This window comes from Folsomia candida, unplaced genomic scaffold (genome assembly GCF_002217175.1).
Source record: "Folsomia candida strain VU population unplaced genomic scaffold, ASM221717v1 Fcan01_Sc053, whole genome shotgun sequence".
Classification (NCBI taxonomy): domain Eukaryota; kingdom Metazoa; phylum Arthropoda; class Collembola; order Entomobryomorpha; family Isotomidae; genus Folsomia; species Folsomia candida.
Window position 1 is genome coordinate 146,767 of NW_019091245.1, and position 21,340 is coordinate 168,106.

At 37.2% G+C, this 21,340-nt stretch overlaps 2 protein-coding genes and 1 long non-coding RNA gene across 3 annotated transcripts; 1 reads left to right on the top strand and 2 right to left on the bottom strand.

Moving 5' to 3' along the window:
• Window positions 1-8,387: 8,387 nt before the first annotated feature.
• Window positions 8,388-8,776, bottom strand: LOC118433471. The gene is made up of 3 exons (XR_004833400.1): window positions 8,717-8,776; window positions 8,537-8,611; window positions 8,388-8,470 (listed from the first exon to the last, which is right to left on the bottom strand). It is a non-coding gene; the product is annotated as an uncharacterized LOC118433471 (long non-coding RNA).
• Window positions 8,777-11,294: 2,518 nt separating this feature from the next.
• On the top strand, window positions 11,295-13,936 carry LOC110862269 (protein mono-ADP-ribosyltransferase PARP12). Its single transcript, XM_022111448.2, has 6 exons — window positions 11,295-11,531; window positions 11,603-11,987; window positions 12,114-12,320; window positions 12,626-12,950; window positions 13,173-13,456; window positions 13,677-13,936. The coding sequence occupies exons 1-6, from the start codon at window positions 11,462-11,464 to the stop codon at window positions 13,873-13,875; spliced, it is 1,470 nt and encodes a 489-aa protein (XP_021967140.2). The 5' UTR covers window positions 11,295-11,461; the 3' UTR covers window positions 13,876-13,936.
• Window positions 13,937-15,582: 1,646 nt separating this feature from the next.
• Window positions 15,583-16,563, bottom strand: LOC110862270 (putative nuclease HARBI1). Its single transcript, XM_022111449.1, has one exon. The coding sequence runs from the start codon at window positions 16,561-16,563 to the stop codon at window positions 15,583-15,585; it is 981 nt and encodes a 326-aa protein (XP_021967141.1).
• Between the last annotated feature and the right edge of the window lie 4,777 nt (window positions 16,564-21,340).

Here is a 21,340-nt window from a genome sequence, read left to right on the forward strand (position 1 = left end):
CAATAGTTGTCCTGCTGGCAATTTCAGTCAATATTGACTAAATTTTAATCACATTGTTTTAGATGTACCTTGTATGTGCATCATTTTTATTTGAACATAGATAAATAATACACTTTATTGTAAGGTATAATTAGTAAAAATTAAAGTCAGATCCGTTTGATTGTTGGTCACACTGCTGTTGTTACCTTCAATTTTTAAAGAGCAAGAATGTATCAATTGCACGGTGGTCCGGAATGCACAATTCCTTGGCCAAAACCTATAACTCAATAAATTTTCAAGTTCTAGTAATTCCTAATACCCCATTTGACAAACTATGTTCCTAGCATCCTATAACCGGATAATCAGCTTGGTAGGTTACACCCCCGAGTGGAGGGTGGTATAGTGGGCGCGTATAATCGTAACTAATTTTCTTGAAAGCGGAAACTTACAATATTCGTTCAATTGTTCATCGATTTTGAAAATTCCGCATATTTTCAAAACACTTGACATTTCTGCAAAATGTATGCCTCCAATTTTTTTCTAATTATGCCACACCCACTGGAAATTCAGGTCATTAAATATAAAAATGTGTTAAGCGTAATCAAATCCTATAACCACGTTTCAAGACTACAAACTATGGCCTCAGCTCAAAAATATACCCCAGGGCCAGGGTAATGTTCAGAAATATAAATTGGACATCTGCCCCACGCCAGGGGGTGTGGTTTCTCAGCGCCCAGGTCAGGTTATGTGTAACATGGCATGCGACATATTATTTTTCTCAGTCAGAGTAGGCGAGTTCAACGAAAGTACTAGAATTTGAAAACCACTCCCCCTGGGGGTGTGGTTCACTTTGCATAAATCGTATTCTATGCGATATGGCATGCGACATATCAATTTTCTCAGCAATAAGAGGAGATTGCAATGGAATTTGTCAAATTTGCAAACCACTCCAGGTGTTATTGGCCGCGCCAGGTTAATGTCATGACATTTCTAAATGGGAACCCCAGTGCGATGTGAAATGTGTTCTGCTTTTGAAAATCTTTGTAGCGCCGTGCAGGGTCACGAAACGTGACGACTCCGTGGGCATGTCGCTAAATTCGAAATTTAGTTGTGATGGATTTAGACTTTATTTTGGACGGGGATCACGAAGATATTCATCGCTCATTCAGAAAAATTCAGAATCACGGGTCGGCTTATTTTTGTTCCAAAATGAATTAAAATGAGTCCCATCCACTTGTACATATTGTCGCACAAATTCTAAAAAGAGGTAAGTGAAGTCACTTCTTAATTTTAAAATGAGCTAAGTGCACTAGCAAAATATGTAAAAAATGAGAAAAAATATGTGTAATAAGATGGGGGAGGAAGAGACTCTTCCGAAGAGTCCGCATATATATTGTACCAACCCGCATATAGCAAATGCTCCAAGCGGCGGCTAAGCGCTGTTACCATTTTTGCGACTGCCACACCTATTTTACGGGGTAAGAGGTGTATGTTTTTGTACCTAATAAAATTCACCAAACAACTCATCACCAGCCAAATTGCAGAAATTGGTGGAAACAAGATTAAATTATGAGTTTTAGAAATAGATTTGCGAACTTATATATTTTGCAAAATATTTAGAGCTTGGCAAGTTTGCTAAATGAGTTTGGCTGAGAAATAAAACGCTGCCGAGAGTACGCTCATTACATATTTAAGTGAATACCTCCCAATTTTCCCATAAATGCCGACTTCGGGTCCGTAGTTTTGGCGATTTCTTTTAGAAACACGTCAGTAAAATCTCTGATCAATTATTTTTTTTAAATCAGCATTTTTCAATTTATAATTTTATGTGAAGGTGCAAAATATAGATATTTCTCACCTGTCGAAACCATCCTGTCTCGTCTTTTTATGGTCGGTAACTGGTTTTCGCATATAACTCATACCCAACCAATTTGGGGAAGAGTTTGACCAGCCAGGGCATAAATATGATGAACCCTCCACACTGCAAAAAATATCGTCACCAGATTTACACCAAGAGATGTGTATATATGACTCCCCCGTCTTGGTGTGAAATCCACACGGGATGGTGCAAATCATTAGTTACACCAACGTGGGGTCAAATCATCACTGTCTAGGGACAATGTTAACACGGTCTCGGTGTTAATACTTAACATAGCGTGGTGTAATTTTTACACTGTGTGGTAAGTATTATGATGCAAATTTGGTGTTAATGAATTTAAATCGCATAAAATTTATTTAAGTATATTTGTTTATTAACCTTATAACAAGTGAATTAAACATTAATAATACAAATTAGTTATAAATGACATACAGTTTCGAAAACTAATTACACATGGTGTCGTAAAACTACATACATACCATCTAGATTACAATTTTTCTGAATTTCCATGCCATCATGAATTAGTAGATTGCTAATATTAATTAACTTAAAACTTTCTTCCACCGGAGAAATCTTATAAGCAAACAGTTTTCGACAAAAATAATCAACTTTGAGCTCTTTAAGAAGCAAGAAACAACGATTGTCATTTAGAATAATGAATTCTGAAATTAAGCCAAATTTGGGAAAAATCGCTCCCATCTCATTCTGGATGTGCAACAAATGCGACAGTAATAATTCGCACTAAACGATTCCATAAAACCTAGTAAAGTATTGACACCTAAATTGTCATGAATAAGACAGCAAATTGTTCCTAAAACCCGTACATTTCCTACTAATATTCCAAGAGTTTCTAAAATCTTTATATCGGGAATAATATGTTTCAAAATTGAGTTTAAACCATATTTCTTAGCATCTTCCGTATGGAAAAGAGCCAAGAGGTGAATGTTATTGAGCTCGGAATTCACATAGTCTGGAAAATTTCTTAAAATAAAATAAAAAGCCCCAATTTTATGTATTCCTCGTTTAGACCCTAACGGATTTACAGTTTCAAAATCATCATAAAAAAGTTGAATTTGAATTGAGCGTGGGAAATTTTTAAACAATGCATTATTCTTGAAACTCTGCGTGTCACAAAATCTTTCATAGCAAGATGAACTTTGCTCAGAACAATTTAAATACTTGGAATATATATTTAGAGAAAATATTTTTTCTAACGTCTTGAGAATTGGAACATACATAAACGTTTCGGGCACTAAAACTTGCTTCCTTTTGTTGTCTTTTAGTTTTAAATCTATCCTTGTCCCTAAAGTAATCTCTACAGGTTTTACGATTTTGTTATTTTTTTCGTAAAGATTCTGCCTGCTATAACTAGTTCTTAACTTTTTAAAAGCCGACATTAACGACTCCACTTGCACCGGGAAGTTAGCAAAGTCTTCACTAAAATTTGCCAACCTAATAATTATCTTAAAAACTTGGGAAAATGTATAATCTAAATCTTTGACTACATAATCAACGATAGAGTTACTCACTCCACGCGACATCAAAGAAGAACAGAAATTGATTAACAAATCTTGAAATAGTTTTACAGCCCTATCACGAGACATAAAATCTTCACTAATATCGCTAATCTCTTCCTCGTCCGGAATATCAAAACTAATATTATTTTGTAAACCTTCCTCAGAAGGCTCGACCTGAACTCGTTCCACATTTTCGTGGGACTTTATATGTCTTAATAGACCACTCCAACTACTTAACGAAACTAAACAATTAATATGTGGGCAAACTATTTCTTGAAAATTGGACTGAGAATAACTATGTACATATTTAAAGTGCAAAAAAATATCATGCCCCGTTAAGCACCATTTCGCACAGTCTGGGCAGCTGAACATTTTTGAAATTCTAATTAATTTTATCCTAAATATTATCAAACAAAATAGCAACTAAAACTCGAAGGAACTGCACAGTTGGACGTACACCTCTTTGGCCTTCGGTGGAATTGTCGTTGTGTTGACATCCAATTTGTAGACATAAACTTGTAAAAACTTCCAGAGACCTATCAAACTCTTGTCGTATTCAGTGGCGAAGACAAAGTGAGCCTTGAAGAGTGAGTCGATAGCTGCCAAGGATTCTGTCGCACTGAGGGGAAGTAAACTCCTGTCAAGGGTCAAATAGAAGGAGGAAATCGTGGCACTGTTGTCCCCGATGCAGATTAAGTTGGGCTGTGTTTTCTCCGGGCTCCACGTATCCAAAATAGATTGAAGCGGCGTTCCAGTCTACGAAAATAAGTTCCAATTAGATTAATTTTATCATATTTAGTATGTAATCTTCTAATCTATAAATTTGGCATATTTCACTTTATGGAAAGTAACAAGTCGTTCTCTGGCCTGCAGAATGTTGCATCTAATTCCTTTCCCTCTGCCCTGAGCAGCAGGTGGAATGAGGTGCAGGAGGAAGAAGAGTGCACTTAAACTTGGATCCCAATTTCCTGTATAAATATAATAAATTAAAATATGCACTTATATAAATATTTCAATGTAAGCTTAATTGCTAATTTTTTTACATATTTTTACCCGACTCTTCGTTAATAAATTTATGAAGGGACGGAGACTTGCTCAAACTTCTCGCCTTATCAATAATATGTGCAGATAGGGCCGGCCAGATGGTCAAAAAGTTTGATTCTTCAGCTTGATGGATGAGAGAAAATTCGTAGTTCACCTAGTTTAAAAAACAACTTAAACCAGTGACATATAAGTTAATATTTTCAAAAAAAACTTACCAGAAAATCGCACTCAGTAAACTTATTATAGATTTTGAGAATGGACTGCGCGTTTGTCGAGCGAAGCTGATTTCTGTGAGGGAGAGTAGCCTCCACCAGCGCCTTTATCTCGTGATTTTCTGATTTGGACGATAAACCGTTCAATTTATTTATTGTTTCTTCCAATGCCGGCTGACAGTCTTAATCGGGAGAGATTTGTTTTGATGTCGGACCACCTGTCGGACCACCTGTCATAGCCGGCGCTGCCCGTTTACCCTTCACTTTGACGTCCTTATTGTCTACTTTCAAGTTCCGATGAAGCCAGCGAAGTCTTGACTGAATAAGCCCGGTGCGATTTACGTCGTCAAATAACAAATCCTGCAAATCGTAAAATATATTCTATTAACTATATTGACTAACTATAGACGATTAATTTTAATATATTTAAACCTAAAGAAAATTCTTACAATTCCCTCAACACTTGATGGAAATCTCCAACAGGGCAAAATTTTAATAATTGCCAACGCCAGTAATTTTTGATCCTTGGGGGATGGTGACTCACTAGAAAAGTCACAGATGTGATTATCCTAAATAGTCAAATAATACACTTACTTTCAAAATTAACTCACCCTTTGAGTTGCACCAACTTGGCAACAAATTCCTTGATCAAAGTTGACGAGGAAGTAAAGTCAACAAAACCATTTTTGTTGCACTCGCTGACGACTTGAGACAGATCCTGTCTATCTTCCAATAAATGTTCCAGTACCTGGTTAAGAAATTATTTTAATTACTTTCAGTCATTTGAATATATTTCCTCGCTCACCTGTTGAAACAAATCTTCGTTTTGCCCTTCAACCGAAAATGAGCCTGGAGTTAGACTGACACCTGATAGTTTATGTAAATATTATTACTTAAATAAGTATGAATTAATGGGCTATATTTTACAACTATTAAATTACCTGCAAATGTAGATGGAATCGTCACGACCTGCGAAGTTGTCGAGACCAATTCCTCGCCATTCAGCAAAAAGATAAGATTAGGGGTGGTCGCTTGGTCGAGTAGAATGGGAAGAACTTGCTCGTCGATCTCTGCGCCTTCTTCGTCCTGCAGGGATAGTTCCACCTCCTCTGTCAACAGAAACTTTGTCTTAACTGCAGAAAATAATAAAAATATTGGCTCTATTAAATTAAAACACGAAACTAATTATTTAATGATTTGATGAAAACTTACCTAAATTTATAAAATCTTCATAACCTCGTGTTTCACAAACAATCAACTTTTTTCCTCTCATAGGATTCGAAACTCTTACTAACTTGGCCATGCTGTTTCTTGAACTTGGAGAAATGGCTGCCGGGGATGGACTGAGAAGCATGCGCAAAAATAAAAACGTTCCAAAAAAACTCTTCCAACAAGGTGTAAATTTACACTATCAGTGTAAATTTTTACACGGCTAAAAATAAATAATGTAAACACATGCTTGGTGTGAATTCAACATTCCGCGGTGTCGAGGGTAGGGGCGATCTGACACCAGAGCAGGGTCAACAAGCCTCACCAACGCCTTGGTGTAAATCTCAATGTGAATATTAACACCGGATTATTTGCAGTGCACATATCGTCCCTTAATTTTAAAAAAAGGTTAAGGAGAGTCTCCTATTAATTTAAAAAACGGCCAACCTGCATTCCTTCATCGTTTCACTTCAGTCATTCTAGAATTATAACACAATCTTTACCCCACCTTTCTAGTATTGATACGGGTACCAGTTATAAATAAATTCGTTTCCTATAATTATTACTTTTCTCTATGTATGTAATTATTATTCGCTTATTAATTAGTTATTTACACAATATCAGTCCGAGATAAAATTTAATTTGCAGTTTAAATTTTGCTTCGCAAATTACTCTATTGTAGTTTAATTTGGCTAGGTCTTAATTTATACTTGCTTTATTTTGCAATCCCAGAAATTTTGTTAAAACAATATCATAGTGAGGGAAAAAATAATAATTTCAGCTAAAGAGTAAAACGATTATCTACAACATTTTTCTGTGATACACACATATCGTCGGCCTAATTTTAAAAAGAGCTATCTACATACGGGAGAGTGGAAATTTTTAACATGGGAAGGATGCATCTTGTGCGTGTTAAAAATTTCCACTCTCCCGTATGTAGATAGCTCTTTTTAAAATTAGGCCGACGATATGTAGAACTAGTGGCTTTTCAAATTTAAATTTTTGTTAGCAGAACATTACAAGTTGAACTGTAGAGTAATCATAATACAAATAATAATACTTAGCACTAATCACATAACTTGTACAAACTTAACTAAACTTAACTGCACACTTGAAACCAACTATTGACAATATTACTAGGCAAAATGTTTTATTTCAACCTCGCAAATTACGAAAATCCAAATTTACCGCCTACTCTATTACATAATCTCATACTTACAGATCTTTAATCTCTCCTAAGTATTCCTTTAAGTATTCCTCCCCTTCTGGATAATCGCCTTTCTTAAGTAACTCCAACCTTACCCCAGTCTCTCTCCACTCCGCTATCTCAGCTTGTCTCAGTTTACCCCGTCTCTCTTCTACCACCTGATACCTCACGTTAGGAAAAGTTGAAGCAACCCGGTCCAAAAATTTTGTCAATTCCTCCCATTCGCAAAACGTCTCGAAATTATCCACAACCCCGTCCTTCACCCTAAACTTTTCCCCTATTGGGAAAAGAACATCTAATTCCCGCACGCTCTCACAGATGGCGGTGCGTCTCGGTATAAAATTCTTATACAAAAAGTCCGCTGAAACTTCGAAGCCCTTTTCCTCGTCATCCTTTGTCTTAAACTCCTCCGAAAACCCCACCCCTTATCTTTTCCAAGATTCTAAACTGCTTCTCGTACTCAATCTTGATACCTTTGACGCGATCTGCGGTTTCAAATAAAAAGCGGCCCTTCCCCTCGTACATCTTCCAACTGGGTAAAGTAACTTTCATAATCCTTAACCTCCCCATTACTGGAATGAAAGGAGACTTAGGTTTTACTACGTGTAAATATACCAGCGTGGGTGCCAGCGTTTTCAAGATGTGTACCCCATAGCCGTTATGGCTCCATCTGGCGTCAAATTCAAATTTAGCTATGAGTTGCCACCATGGGTGTAGGGTTAACGGGGTGTTTCCCAAATAACAAGAATCCTCACCGATGATAGAAAACGATCTTAACCGATGGAACGGAGGCCCTATTATACATAAACTGGTAAGCTCCTCACGCCCCGGGCAACTTAACGTTAGGGCAGATACGTTTGGAAATAGAGGAGCAAGCTTAGACATGATCCTTCTGAAATACATCTTGTCCGAGCTAAGCATCAGTTCGGCATCAATTTCTAGCTTAGTTATAGACGGAAGTATTAAACCTTGTAAGGAGAATTCGTCCAAAAACTGGACCACGCTGCCGACGCCATTGTGCTTGTCCGAACACCGATATAATTTAAACATTTCGAGTCTTAGAGAGGTTAATTGTTTCCCAAGATCTTGAACCCCTTTGATTAAGTGGTATCCATCGATTCCCTTACCCAAGTGGAATGGGACCTGTAACTCCCTCACCTTACCGACGTGACTTGAAACCAGTTTTTTAAAGCGGGAATTGAAGTCATCTAGGTCCATGTGCCTAGGCCGATATATTTTTAAAGTTTCATAATAGTTAGATCGGACTTGACATAGGGTGATATATTCTTCAAATTTGTCGCTACTCAATTTAACCATGGTCCTGGTTCGGAGCTCTCTCCGGGCTTGGCATTCCCACGTCGAATTGACCGATGTGCACGCAATGAGGTCGGTCCTTGGTAGAAAGACTGATATTTTTGACGGTCTGAAAATATACATTTTTGATAATCGAAATACTTCAGCTTTGCTAAATTTAATAGGTAATTGAAACCTCTGGAAGCAATGCGAATATGGGGGAGTAGCTCTCGTCCATTGTGGTATCATGAAATTAATTCGTTCCAATTGTCTGAGAAAAGTTTCAAGTTTTTAAGAACCTAAATTTTTCAGTTCAGACTACAAAATTTTTAAACAAGTATTCATTGCAAAAAATGTTATTAAAAAGTACACTTACAAAATATGCGTAAGGGTAGAGAGTGCACACAATTAAGTTTCCTGCCTGACTTTGAGAAAACTTTTTTCCTTACTAATGCAGTAATCAGGGTTGACAGAGGCGTCTTGATCAGTCAGGGATACCGATTTAAGAATTCTTTGGAAAAGGCTAGTGCTCCCAAAACTTAATGAAGTTGACCTTTTATGTACCACCCTGGGAGCCACACCGACCGGTAGAGGCATACATACAGAGCAGTAATGAGTTTTATTAAATCCATCCTTCCTACTGTGTTGCTAACTTAACAAGCCACACTTTCAAAGTCGTAAGCTTTATGCTTGCCGCTACCCCATGAATCTATTGTATACTAGCTATTAAGCCCTTCTGACGACCGTCAAGCGGGGTTCCTAACCCCGGGTATTGGGATAGTGGGGTTCTGGGGAATGGGTATTGGGGTTTTTGCTCCCAACACCCGAGGTATTCGGGAACCCTGCCGTCAAGTGGTATATTTATCTATATTATAAACAGCCAGAGTCTCTTAATACATAGAACACGTTCGTCCAGACAAACCAGTCATAGCAAAATTGGTGCTGTATGTAGAACAACTGCCAATTGTATGTGTGTGGGGGAATGATAACCGAGGCAACGGTCGTTAATGGGGAAGTTGTAAAAAGAATTGTGAGAAGCATACCCCAAGGTTTTTGCGAGACCGGAACGACCATTCCATAAGTCCTGATCAGACTTAAATTTTTGTAGCTGCTTTGGCATATGGAGGTGTTTATAGTCTCATAATCAGTTGGTCGTGGAGAAGCGTAATCATGGGCAGTGCAACCACGACGTCATTGCACTGGGCCGATATAATTATGTCTGGGGTTAGAGGTTGCCCTGGACATGAAAATAAATGCCCGGAATTTAGGACATTTGCCGTGGGCATAAATTCCCTAGGCATTTATTATAACATTGGGCTTATGGGGGCATTAATTAAAATGCCAGGTAAATAGGACAAATGCCTGATGCAATAAATACCAAAATTTCCAGGGAGCGGGCAACAGTGAAAGTTGAGGGCAGAGCCACGTTCAACCACCACCAATCGCAACCCAGCCGAACAGACGAACGGACATTTGGTTTTTATAATATAGATACTTAAGTTTAGATGTGGGAAACCTTACTATGCTTTTACCCGAATTCTAGGAAAGGGTTAAGTTAGGTAGTTAAACTATTTATGTACGTATCCTACAGCGTTACTAGTAAAATTAGATACGTGAGTCAAGGTTTCTGATAAAGAGGGAGTTGCGCTAAATTCGTACTTAATAATGCATGGTTATAAACATATACTAAAAAAACTATGTATGTATACACCGTTTATTAAAGTAGGGTAAGAAAAAGTTATTGATTAATTTTATGGAAAATACTCACAATAAATTTATGTAAGCTTGCTTCTCAAATAATTCCAGATTTTAATACGTTCAATTTTGTTTTCTTTCCAAGCTTTCGAGAACATGCATGTACTGTTTCTTCTTAGTTTATTATACTATATTGCAAAACCGACTTGCCAATATGTAGATAAATCATTAAATAGTTAATTCTCCAAATTATTTTTGCAAGAATGGTTTAAATACAGTTCAACAATTGTAAGGGTCAACAAACTATATTTTTATTGTACACCAGAAAACATTTACAATTACATTAAAATTTTAGACATTTGTTAAACCATTAGAAATTTTTACGTTTTCATTGAAATACGTATATTCAAAAAGTAACGTTATCGATACTGTTTACAAATAGTTTCTGTTGGAAGAAAAGGTAAGAATTTGTATTATTTTTTCAGTTTTCTTCACATTTGCAAATTTTTACCTACCACTTGTACCAATTTTGTAACATTTTGTACCTTTCTAAATTTTTGTCCTGCTAACGACCATTTAAGAATAACCCTTTCTCTATCTGTCTATCTAGCCGTCTCTCCGTCGGTCTGTCTGACTGGCGGAACGCATCCATAACAACCTCTTACCGTGCATCTTCCTACCGCTTTCCGCCAATAATGTAGTGCTTACCGCTTACCATGTAGGACGAACGAGTCATTCTTATTTGTACTCGAGGTGATCCCGTATTATACACGGGTAAATCTCGAGATTTACCCGTGTATAATACTAGATCTATTATATATCTTAATAATACATGACTTATATATAATACATAGTTGCAGGAACAATGACATTGTCATACCCCTGCCATTCATAACAAAGTCCAACCTTTCACTAGTACCATAAGTTGACGTCTTATAAGAACCCTTCTGTGGAAAAAGCCATAGACGGACGTCCCAAACCTCCTTTGAGGCAATAGCCGCGGTGTAACCTGCGGACAATAATCTCACCGGTTTTTTTATGTAATATGCTCAAATTAATTTGTGACTATTTTTTAATTATCATTTCATTTCTGTATAAATATTTCTTATACATACGGCTTTCATATAAAGATCTTGGTAAGTGCTTATCCTACATACCATCCAACTTGTTCTACATATGTCCCTCAACTTCCGCTGCTAATGAGTGTGCCTTACACATATTCACAATATTATTGGATTTCACAGACCATCAGTTTTATGCAGACCGACCCTTTACCCTTTTCAGGGTCGCCTCTCTCTTTTACCACTACATCGTTTAACCGTTTCTTTTTCTCAAGTCCAACAAGTAAACTAGTTCACACTAAAACTTTGCATTTAGTACAACTAAATAATTTAAACTGTACAATTTTAGTAAGAATTGACAAGTCATGATGTCCGACAAGGCTGCATCTTCAGACCCGACGTCCGTCATTGTTAAGGATACTGAGATTTATAAGTGTACGATTAGGCACATTTATAAAGTTTAATTAAGAAATAAAATAAAATATGTAATGTTCATCATTTCCCAGATATTTGCCCATCTCTCCTTCCATCCTGTCCGACGTCATCCATCTGTCCTTACAAATTCCACGAGGTAACTCCATATAAGTGGGAAGTCATTGACACAACCACCCCCCTGAGCCAGGATGACGGGAAATTGCTGGAGAAACAATACTCCAATCCCGACCTCAATGTAGGGTCTCTGTCTAAATTTAGTTTGGATTTTACCACAATGACCATCACTTCCTCAGAAGATGACAGTTTTCCGCTCGGTACAAAAATCATGAGGAAATCGACCCCAACCAGAAATATATGTCCGGACGAGGTAAACGCTTCCGGATGGACTTGGTACTGGCAGAGGGACGATATTGCGGTCAACTGGAGTGAGATGGAAGTCAAGGGAGGTGGAAATGAGTAAGTTTTTTTCTAATATTGGTCATAACTTAAGATTGGTTCTTCCTCACCCTCTTCCCAACGGGACCCCATCGGGATTTTGACGAGTACAATTAGTTTACCAATAAAATATAAAAAATCTTCTAGGACCTGCCCATTCCAATATTTGGAACAAAATTACCAGAATTGTAAATCGAATGGAAATCCAGATGACGATTTTGAGAGGAAATTTACCATTTTCGGTGCCAAAAGGCAGGAGTACAGGGTTTCTCTCGATTTTAACAAGATGGAACTGTCCATGGCTGGCGACCCGGAGAAATACCAAGTCAAACGAAGACCAGACACTTTTAATAGGTTTGTCGACTAGTCTTATTTTGACCAGAGTGCTAAAACTGGGTAAGAATAGAAAGAAATAGCTCACATAAAATTCGTGCCAAAATTTATTAAATTTATTGACCAACAAATTCAACTAGGCATAAATCTTTGCCACAAAGTTTTTTTTTTTAAATTTTACTTTGGTAATATGTAATTGTTGTCTTACAAAAAATTTAACTAAAGAATATTTTGTCTACTTAATCAAAATAATTTATCCACTATGTATCTTCTTACAATTTACATATTTTACTAAATTATGTCTCCAACACAACTTTCCTCCTCAGATTTAACTGGGTCACGTTCGGTGACCTTGACCCGGATGGCAATTTCCGCTTCCCAATTACAGCCCGCGAGCTAGAATCGTACTTCATCAGTGGCGCTAAAAACTTCAGTATCAACAAATTTTCAGTGAATTTAGACACCCGAGAATTCATTGATGCGAGAAAAATGCCCGCAAAGATGGTCCGTATCCGGAGGGAAGCTTTCAAATCGGGACAACTCCTCGAACTCGAAAATTCTTATCCCTCTACGTGGTACGCCATGCCTAAATCCAGGATCTTTGTGACATTTAATGTCCCCAAATTTACCCAAGAATTTGACATGGTCGAGGTAGGTGAAAACTTTATCTTATTTTACTCGTTAACATAGCGGGCAAAAAATTAACTTTTTTTAAAGTCTAGTAGTGCTAAGCTTTAAAAATGTTAATTTTTTGTAACTTTCATTATTTTATAATTTGTTTGAGTACGCAAAACTACCATTCATGGCAAGAAGAATGACAATTTTTACATAATTTCATTACAAATACAAATTTTTAATTAATCCAAACTCCAGAAAAAAGTCTACCCCTTGGAGATTATGAGTTTACGACGGATCCAAAATCCCGCCTCGTACAAGAGCTATCTAAGAATTAAGGAGAGGATGGAATGGGAGGCTAGTTGTGTGGAGGGGGTCACGTTAGAGGAAAAATGGCTTTTCCACGGGACAAAAGACGTCAACATTAAGCTCATCTGTGAAACCAACTTTGACCCAACGTTGTCTGGTTCCGCCAACGGTGCGACGCATGGGAGAGGGACGTACTTTACAAATGTGGTCGCAACTGCTCGCGGTTATTCAAAGTAAGTACTACATATAATCTCGGCATGTACATATTTATTTCAGGAGTCGTAAATTATATAAAAATGAGGATTAGGGAAAGTACAGTAATTACTGTCGATGTAAAAAAATACAGTTCGTTATGTAATTAACAATTTCAATCATAGTTATTTGTTAAGTACATACATATTACTCAATACAAAAATTTCTATAATTAACTGTTACCTCTACTCACATAATTAGCTTGACGTCGTCAAGAGTATTTTTATGCCGAGTCCTGGTCGGTCGTAAGATTCTCGGGGAGAGAGGAAAATTTCCTCCTTTCGCACTTTGTGGACCCGTCACCATGGTGGATAATTTGGATAATCCAACCGTTTTTGTGAATCCTCGAATACATTCCTTTCTACCAGAATATATCGTCGAGTTTCCGCCTGGACGATGACTTAAGTAATATATTTCCGGGATCAAATGTGTAACGTACTGATTATTTATGCACACTAGACAAAGATAAATAAATTTAATAAGACTTCTCAGGTATTGCTGAAAACAAATTTTATTATTAATTACATTTTGTATTTTCAAATATCTGTGCATTAATAGTAAATAAATATGATAACTTTGAATATAAATAACTATTTTTGGAATTATAGCATATTTTGATCAGACACTTACGGCCGTATTCTGAATCACTAAAAAATCGCCCCTCTCACTCACACTTTGCTGAGTGGGAGTGTGAGTGCCAATTCTCCACTCCACTCCTTTGGTATTCTGAATGAAATTTGATCTTCACTCACATGAGTGGAGAATTTGTGAGTGTGAGGCGAGAATTTGTGAGTGTGAGTGCCAGCTGAGGGAGCCGCGGGTCAAATATTTCTTCGCCAGACTTTCTATTTTCCAAGTTTTACAAATAATTTCAATTAATTGCCAACAATTTAAAGAAATGTCGTCATCTGAGCTTGTTGAAGATCCTCCAAAGGCCACTAATACCAAACTCCCTTCCTTGACACCGAACGAGAAGGAGATTCTGACGGAAATACTTTCCAGACCCAAAGTGAAATCTATTGTTGAAAATAAATCAACAAATAAAGTTTGAACGGCCCAGAAGGACGCGGAATGGGAGAAGATAACCACGGAGTTTTGTTCCCATTTGAATGTAATGAAACGGTCTGGTGAAAAACTGAAGAAGTCGTGGGACAATTTGAAGACTAGAGCCAAAAATCAGGTAAATAATTAAAATCCTTTTTATTTTATAATTACTGATGTCCTGGATTTATTATACCGTTAAAGATCATAAATATTAATTTATTGTGCTCTATTCAGGTTTCAAAAGTGAAAAAAAGTCGACGTAAGACAGATGGGGGACCGAAGGGATGTGAGGTTTCGCCGATTTCAGTTAAAGTGGCGTCAATTGTTCCAGCACAGCTTGCATCACTTTCAAATCCGTACGATGATGACGCCGCCACGTCAGAAGAAGAGGCTGAGCGACCCGTCGTGAATGGTACAGTAAAAAATATGTAGCATTAATTTAATTTAATACGAATTGACTTCCCTACAGATTCGAGTAAGAAGTTGGAGTGTCATGTTAGCAGTGTCGGAAAGATCGTTGCGAGTAACGGCAAGTCTGGAAGTGGTCCCTTATCTACCATACAGGGTCGGATGAGTAAGTGATATATATGTGCAGACTTTCATATTTATTTTACTCTTGGCAAATTAATGAAAATATCTTTAATAACGAAGGTCCCGAGGAAATATGCATGGGCGGTTCGAAATCTGTGAAGGTGGTTGAACCACGTATTCCCAAACGACGACTTCTGGCTGGTCAACAGTTGATTATTGAAATGGAAGAACAATTGCATGAAAAGAAACTGAAGCTATTGGATTTGCAGATTTCACGTGAGGAAAGAAGTATTGCGATGGACCAAGAGTACCATGAAAAACGAATGAGTTGTTTTAATAGGGAAAATGTTCAAATAGTTCAGCAGGTTGAAATAATTGAGGATGAGTTGCCAGATATATAATTGTTAAAATTTCATTTTTAATATTTAAAACTTTAAAAAATATGTGTTTACAATTTGTTTGGGGACTAGGAAATAAATTCGAAAAAACTTTTATAAGCATCAGTAATATCATGGACTATATTGCGTAATCATTAAGAGAAATGGGACGTAACAATTCTGGTTCGAGCATTTATCCCTGACGTAGACGGTTGGATATTCACGTTCGGTTCATCAGGCTCATTCATATCTTCCTCAAATTGTAAATCGTCCGGATGCAGAAGTGCAATGTTGTGAAGGACGCAACAAGCGACAATGGTGGTCAGAGTGGTTCGCAATTTTAGACGCATGTATCTCAAACAATTGAAACGTTGCTTCAAAAGCCCGTTGCATCGCTCGATCGGGTTTCTGGTCTTGATTTGTGCGGATTGATACCGCTTTTCTGCAGCTGTCGTTGGATGTGAGAAAGGGGTCATCAGGAATGATGTGCATCCATATCCAGAATCACCAAGTAAAATTCCGGGTACCTCTGCTCTTTCTAGTTGTCCACAAATAGTAGAATTATCAAAAATTCGATTGTCGTGACACGAGCCGTACCACCGGGCGATAACATTTGTTATCTTCAGATCCGAGGTGCAAATTAGTTGTACATTTATTGAGAAATTTCCTTTTCGATTACGAAATAGTTCTGCATTCGGCCCACCGATTGATTTAATTGGAACATGCGTACAATCTATCGCACCAACCACACCAGGAAATCCCCCATAGTCATAAAAACGCTGTCTAATTACAATCGCTTCGATTTCGGTGGGGTATCGTATAAATTGCGTTTTCAAACTTGCGAGAGCTTCGGAGACTCGTTGAATTTGAATTGTTCCTGCTGCATAAAATCTGAGAGCAACTAACAGTTGCATGAATGGGGGGATTTGTGCACCACGCTTTAAGGGACTGATCACTTTGGGTTCTATAAGCGCAGCTACAAATAAAATTGCGTGTTTGCTGAGACGGAATCGTGCTTGAAATTGGTGTTCCGAGAAGGACTCAAAAGGATTTGACAAATCATGGAGTCTTCGGATTGCAAAACGTTGTATGCGATTCTGTCGGTCCTCAAAATCTTGCAAACGAGAGAGAGACATGGCGCTGTAACAATCCCATGAAATATACATATGTAGGTATGTGTATAACTTTAAATTGTTAACAATATGTAATATCGTACCTGATTCTGACAAATAATTTAATTTGCAAGTTAACGAGATCAAAATGTTGGAAAACATAAAAATTTCTGATGTCACACTAAAAATTTACGTAGCAAAGGTACCTCGGTGAGTGACCTAGGAAAATTGAGTGAAAGTCGCTATTTTTTCATGAGTGGAGAAAAAAAATATGTATTCAGAATACGAAACAGAAATCTCACGAAATCGGCACTCACTTTTAGGAGGAAAGTTCCACTCATTTTTTTTCAAAATCTCGACTCACGTGAGTGGAGATAATTTTCATTCAGAATATGAAATGTGAGTGGCCACTCCCACTCACGGTCAAAAATGTGATTCAGAATACGGCCGTTAGTTTTAGAATTTAGTGTTTCCCTAGACACATGGCATATGTACATATGTAAGCAAATGGGAAAACCAATACTTGACCAATAATTTCCTTTTTCTTAGGTGGACTAACCTCTCAAAAATGCCGTTTACCCTAAATATACACTTTATCATTATATGTTAAACAAATAAGCATGGTTGACTTATTTTATCCACTTTGAAAAATAATTAACCCTTTCCTCTCCACAGCTTTGCCCTTTCGATAAAATAAATAAACAAGACATCCATAGGAAAACCTTTAAATTATTGACAACTAATTGCCACATAAAATCACTAACCTTGCCAAAAAATATACGATAATATGTATAAGTGAATTCCTTTCAAAACAATTCCATGTCCAGGTTAACCCATAAATTTCACATATTAAAGCCTCGTCAAATTATGGTAGCTTTTTTAAAATTAGACCCTTCTATTGAACGCATTGAAAATTCAAATTACCAATGCTCGGTCTTTTTTTTGAAAAATTTCAAACTTTTAAACGGTTCTGAAAACCTTAGAGGACGGGGAAAATTTTAAAATTCCCGAATTTCAAAAATTCGACCACATTCCCAATAAAATGTGTAATGAATTATGAGAAAAACATTTAAAAAGGGTCTAATTTTAAAAAAATCTACCATAAATAACCATTCTACATAATCATACACAATTCCCTGGTAAATTCATATACGAAATCCAGCCTGTAAAAAAACTATTCTATTTAACTCGTTCCGTGACATACTTTCTTGCAATTCACTAAATAATTACCACATTACGTAAACTCCTCGGGGTAAAACAAGGACCCGCAAGGAATTCCATAACTAATTCAGACACAATTTTCGTTCATGATGGAAAAGTTGGTAAAATTGAGAAACTCTGTTTTATTTATTTATTCTTTTTTTTTCATTTAGGAAATGCAATTGTTACATAAATCGACGTCTAAAACTTTTAATTTTTTCCCCAACAATGACCAACAAAGGAAATCTAAATTATTCTGATATTATTATTTCTCTACACTGTCTCCCATTTCTACCACTCGTAGAGACAATTATTAACCATTCTGAAACCCTTATCTCCCCCGTCAGTCACGGAAACGACTGAATTATTCACATTTGGGACAGCCATAACCCCAGAAAATTGCCCCGTTTTACAGGGTGATGCGAGCTATAAAGACCAGTTGGTCACTTACTAGGGGTACCTTTCCCATGATAGTTGAAATAAGAGTTCTAATTTAACTTTTCATGTACACTATGATGAGTTTTGATGGCAAAGTGCAAAAAAATTTCTGCAAAACCAATTTGCGAATTTTTTAATAGCCTCGTAAGTTTGCACAACCGGCAGCGGAAAAGCCGGAGTTGGGGAGTGTGGAGGTGGGAGCGGCTCGCGCCCCCTCCCCACACTCATCAATACCGTCAACACCCGAAAACTTGAAATGCATGAATTAAACTAAACAACAAATTGTACTTACGTATATGAAAATTACTTGTTTGTTTTGATTCCATTCAATTGTCCGAGTGAAAGTGGTTTTCAATGAAAAAATGATGAAAGCACAAATTTATTGAGTAATGAGAACATTTTATGAAAGTCTCTTTATCGCACATTTCCTTCTCGCAATCGTCAATAGTTACACAAAATAGTACTTCTGCCACATTCTTAAATTCCGCTCGATCACTCGTATAATTGCAGGCAAACCAGGAATATCTGCACATGGGTTCAAAAGCAACAGATTGAAACTGGTTATAAATTAGGGATTGCAGTTTAATAACATTTTGCCTCTTATGTAAATCTATGTCTATTGAATCAAGGACAACTTTCTCAAAAATTCTGCGGCGAAATATCTTATATTGTCTGAAAATATATTTATCCAGGGGCTGAATTAGGGTGTAGTTTTGGTAGGGATTTGGAATCTGGTGCTTTCTTCCGGAAGTGACGCATAGGTAATTTAGTCAACTTGTCCAGCCCAGGAGTCGTAAATGAGCACAGTTTCATTGTTATCAACGTACGGAGCCACACAATCGTCAATCCATTTTTTCATAATCCTTTTCCGATTTCGATAGAATATAATTATTGTGTTCGATACTCTCAATCTGCCATTCCTGCGACGACGATTCCTCGGAACTTATGTCGTTTTGAGTAGCACTTCCATGTTCAAATTACATATCAATTTCATCGTGACTGGCAATTTCCAATTCAACTAGCGTTTCACACGTACTGGCTTCAAAATTAAGTAAATTTGCAATTAAAGTCAGTCCTTCACTTGCTAAATCTTCAACTTTTAATCTACCGTCAATTATAGATACACTAGCGGCGTCGTACTTTAGTTTTGCAAATTCTAGTATTAATTCGCACACTTTAACAATTTTAGCCATATTGAAAATGATAATTTTTATTATTATTGCTAAATGAACATTTTCACAAAACTTTTAACAAAAGGGAAATAGAACAGACTACTTTAAAACCAGAGGAATTTGATTGTTTGGTGCGCAAACTGGGCAACGTGATTCTTCCCAAGTCTTACAATACCTTCATCATATGAATTAAATGCCTCAAATTTTGTTTATTAGTCAGGCATGGAATAACACTTTTAGAATAATTTAATTCGCAGTTGAATTTGAATTTTTTAATTGTCTAAACTCCCATTCAATTAATTCAATTTTACATTACTTAAGTTACGCATAAATAACATTGGGTCATGCAGATCACAATTCCGTCACAAGTGATGGGTGTATCGTTGGGGGGGGGCGCGAGCCGCTCCCACCTCCATACTCCCCAACTCCGGCTATTCCGCCCCCGGTTGTGCAAACTTACGAGGCTAATAAAAAATTCGCAAATTGGTTTTGCAGAAATTTTTTTCCACTTTGCCATCAAAACTCATCGTAGTGTATATGAAAAGTTAAATTAGAACTCTTATTTCAACTATCATGGGAAAGGTATCCCTAGTTAGCCCTAATTGTAATTGGGACTTTATTTACCTTACCAATTTTTTTCGTTGAAAACCTTATTAGTTTTCCCACTAGAAAAAAATACTTCAAAGAAATTGGTACCATAATGGCCAACAAATTGGCTGCTAAAGTTGAGTACCCCATAAAACACTTTTCCGAAGATGGTTTGTCGCATAAAAAATTAGCGGATAAGTATAACACGTCGTGGTTCAGTGTTTCGTAGACTGGAGTGTCTAACGTGCCAAATGCCGTTGGAATTAGGAGAAAAGCAATACTGGCTGGTCAGCAATCGCTAATTAAGTTTCACCTCCGAAAAAGGTCCCCAACGCCGTTTTGAAGAAGATCGATTCCCTCACCAACAAGAAGAATTCTCCAATTCAAAGGTTCATTGCAAAACAATTACCCTTTAATCAGTCAACTGTTAGTATAGCAGTAAAGGGTCAATTGGGAAAGGTTGTTAAGAAAAAGGCCCGAGTTCATGTCCTTAAGCCGTGTCATAACCAGAACCGGAAGACCTGCTTTTGAAAGCTGTATGAAATCATCTGGTAGGTGGAAAGTCCGAGTTTGTTGTTACACTTAATGAGGCAATGTTCTATATTCAGGATTGCAAGGGAAACAGAAAATTTATTACAAGAACCCAGGAGAATTTGACCCCGACTTCGTGTATTAAAACGGAGAAAGGCTTTGTAAAAAATGTGTGGTGGTCTGTGCATTGTGTGGGCGTGGCGTGCTCCCCCTTATCCAAGTTCTCGAGAATGTTAAAATTAATTCAGACTGTGATACTAAGAACGTATTAAAACCAATTTTGGTGGTTCACGTTCCAAAATGAAATTCTGGGGGGACGGAAAAAGTGCATATTCAACATGACGCCACATCATCCGATACCTCTCAGAAAACGACCCAGTACGCAGCGGAAGTTAAACCAATCAAGCTCATTCCTAAAAGCCAGATACATGCGAAGAGCCCTGATGTTAGTTCCATGGACTTTAACAGATTTAGACTCCTGAAACAAAAGCTTCATTTGCGAGGCGCTACCATTTTGGCCGGGGTTTGGAAAATTCAGAAGCAGGAGTGGAACATGATTTCTATCGCGGATGTGCAAAAAGTGATGAAATCTTGGAAGTGTAGGCAGAGATTAGTTGTTCAGGAGTACGGGGAACACATCGAACAAACAAAACAAATTCATCGACCAAAACTGAAGTTTTGAGTAAAATTTTGACACTGGTCTTTATAGATCGCATCACCCTCGGTACTATTTAATTACCTTTAAATGAGCCCCGGCTCTGGGAGACACGGGCATCAATAATTTTCCAGGGTTCTTTTCAGTTAAACATTGAAATGTTTGCAGTTCATACCACCACAAATCAATTTCTGGTAGGTCGTACATACCCGACCAT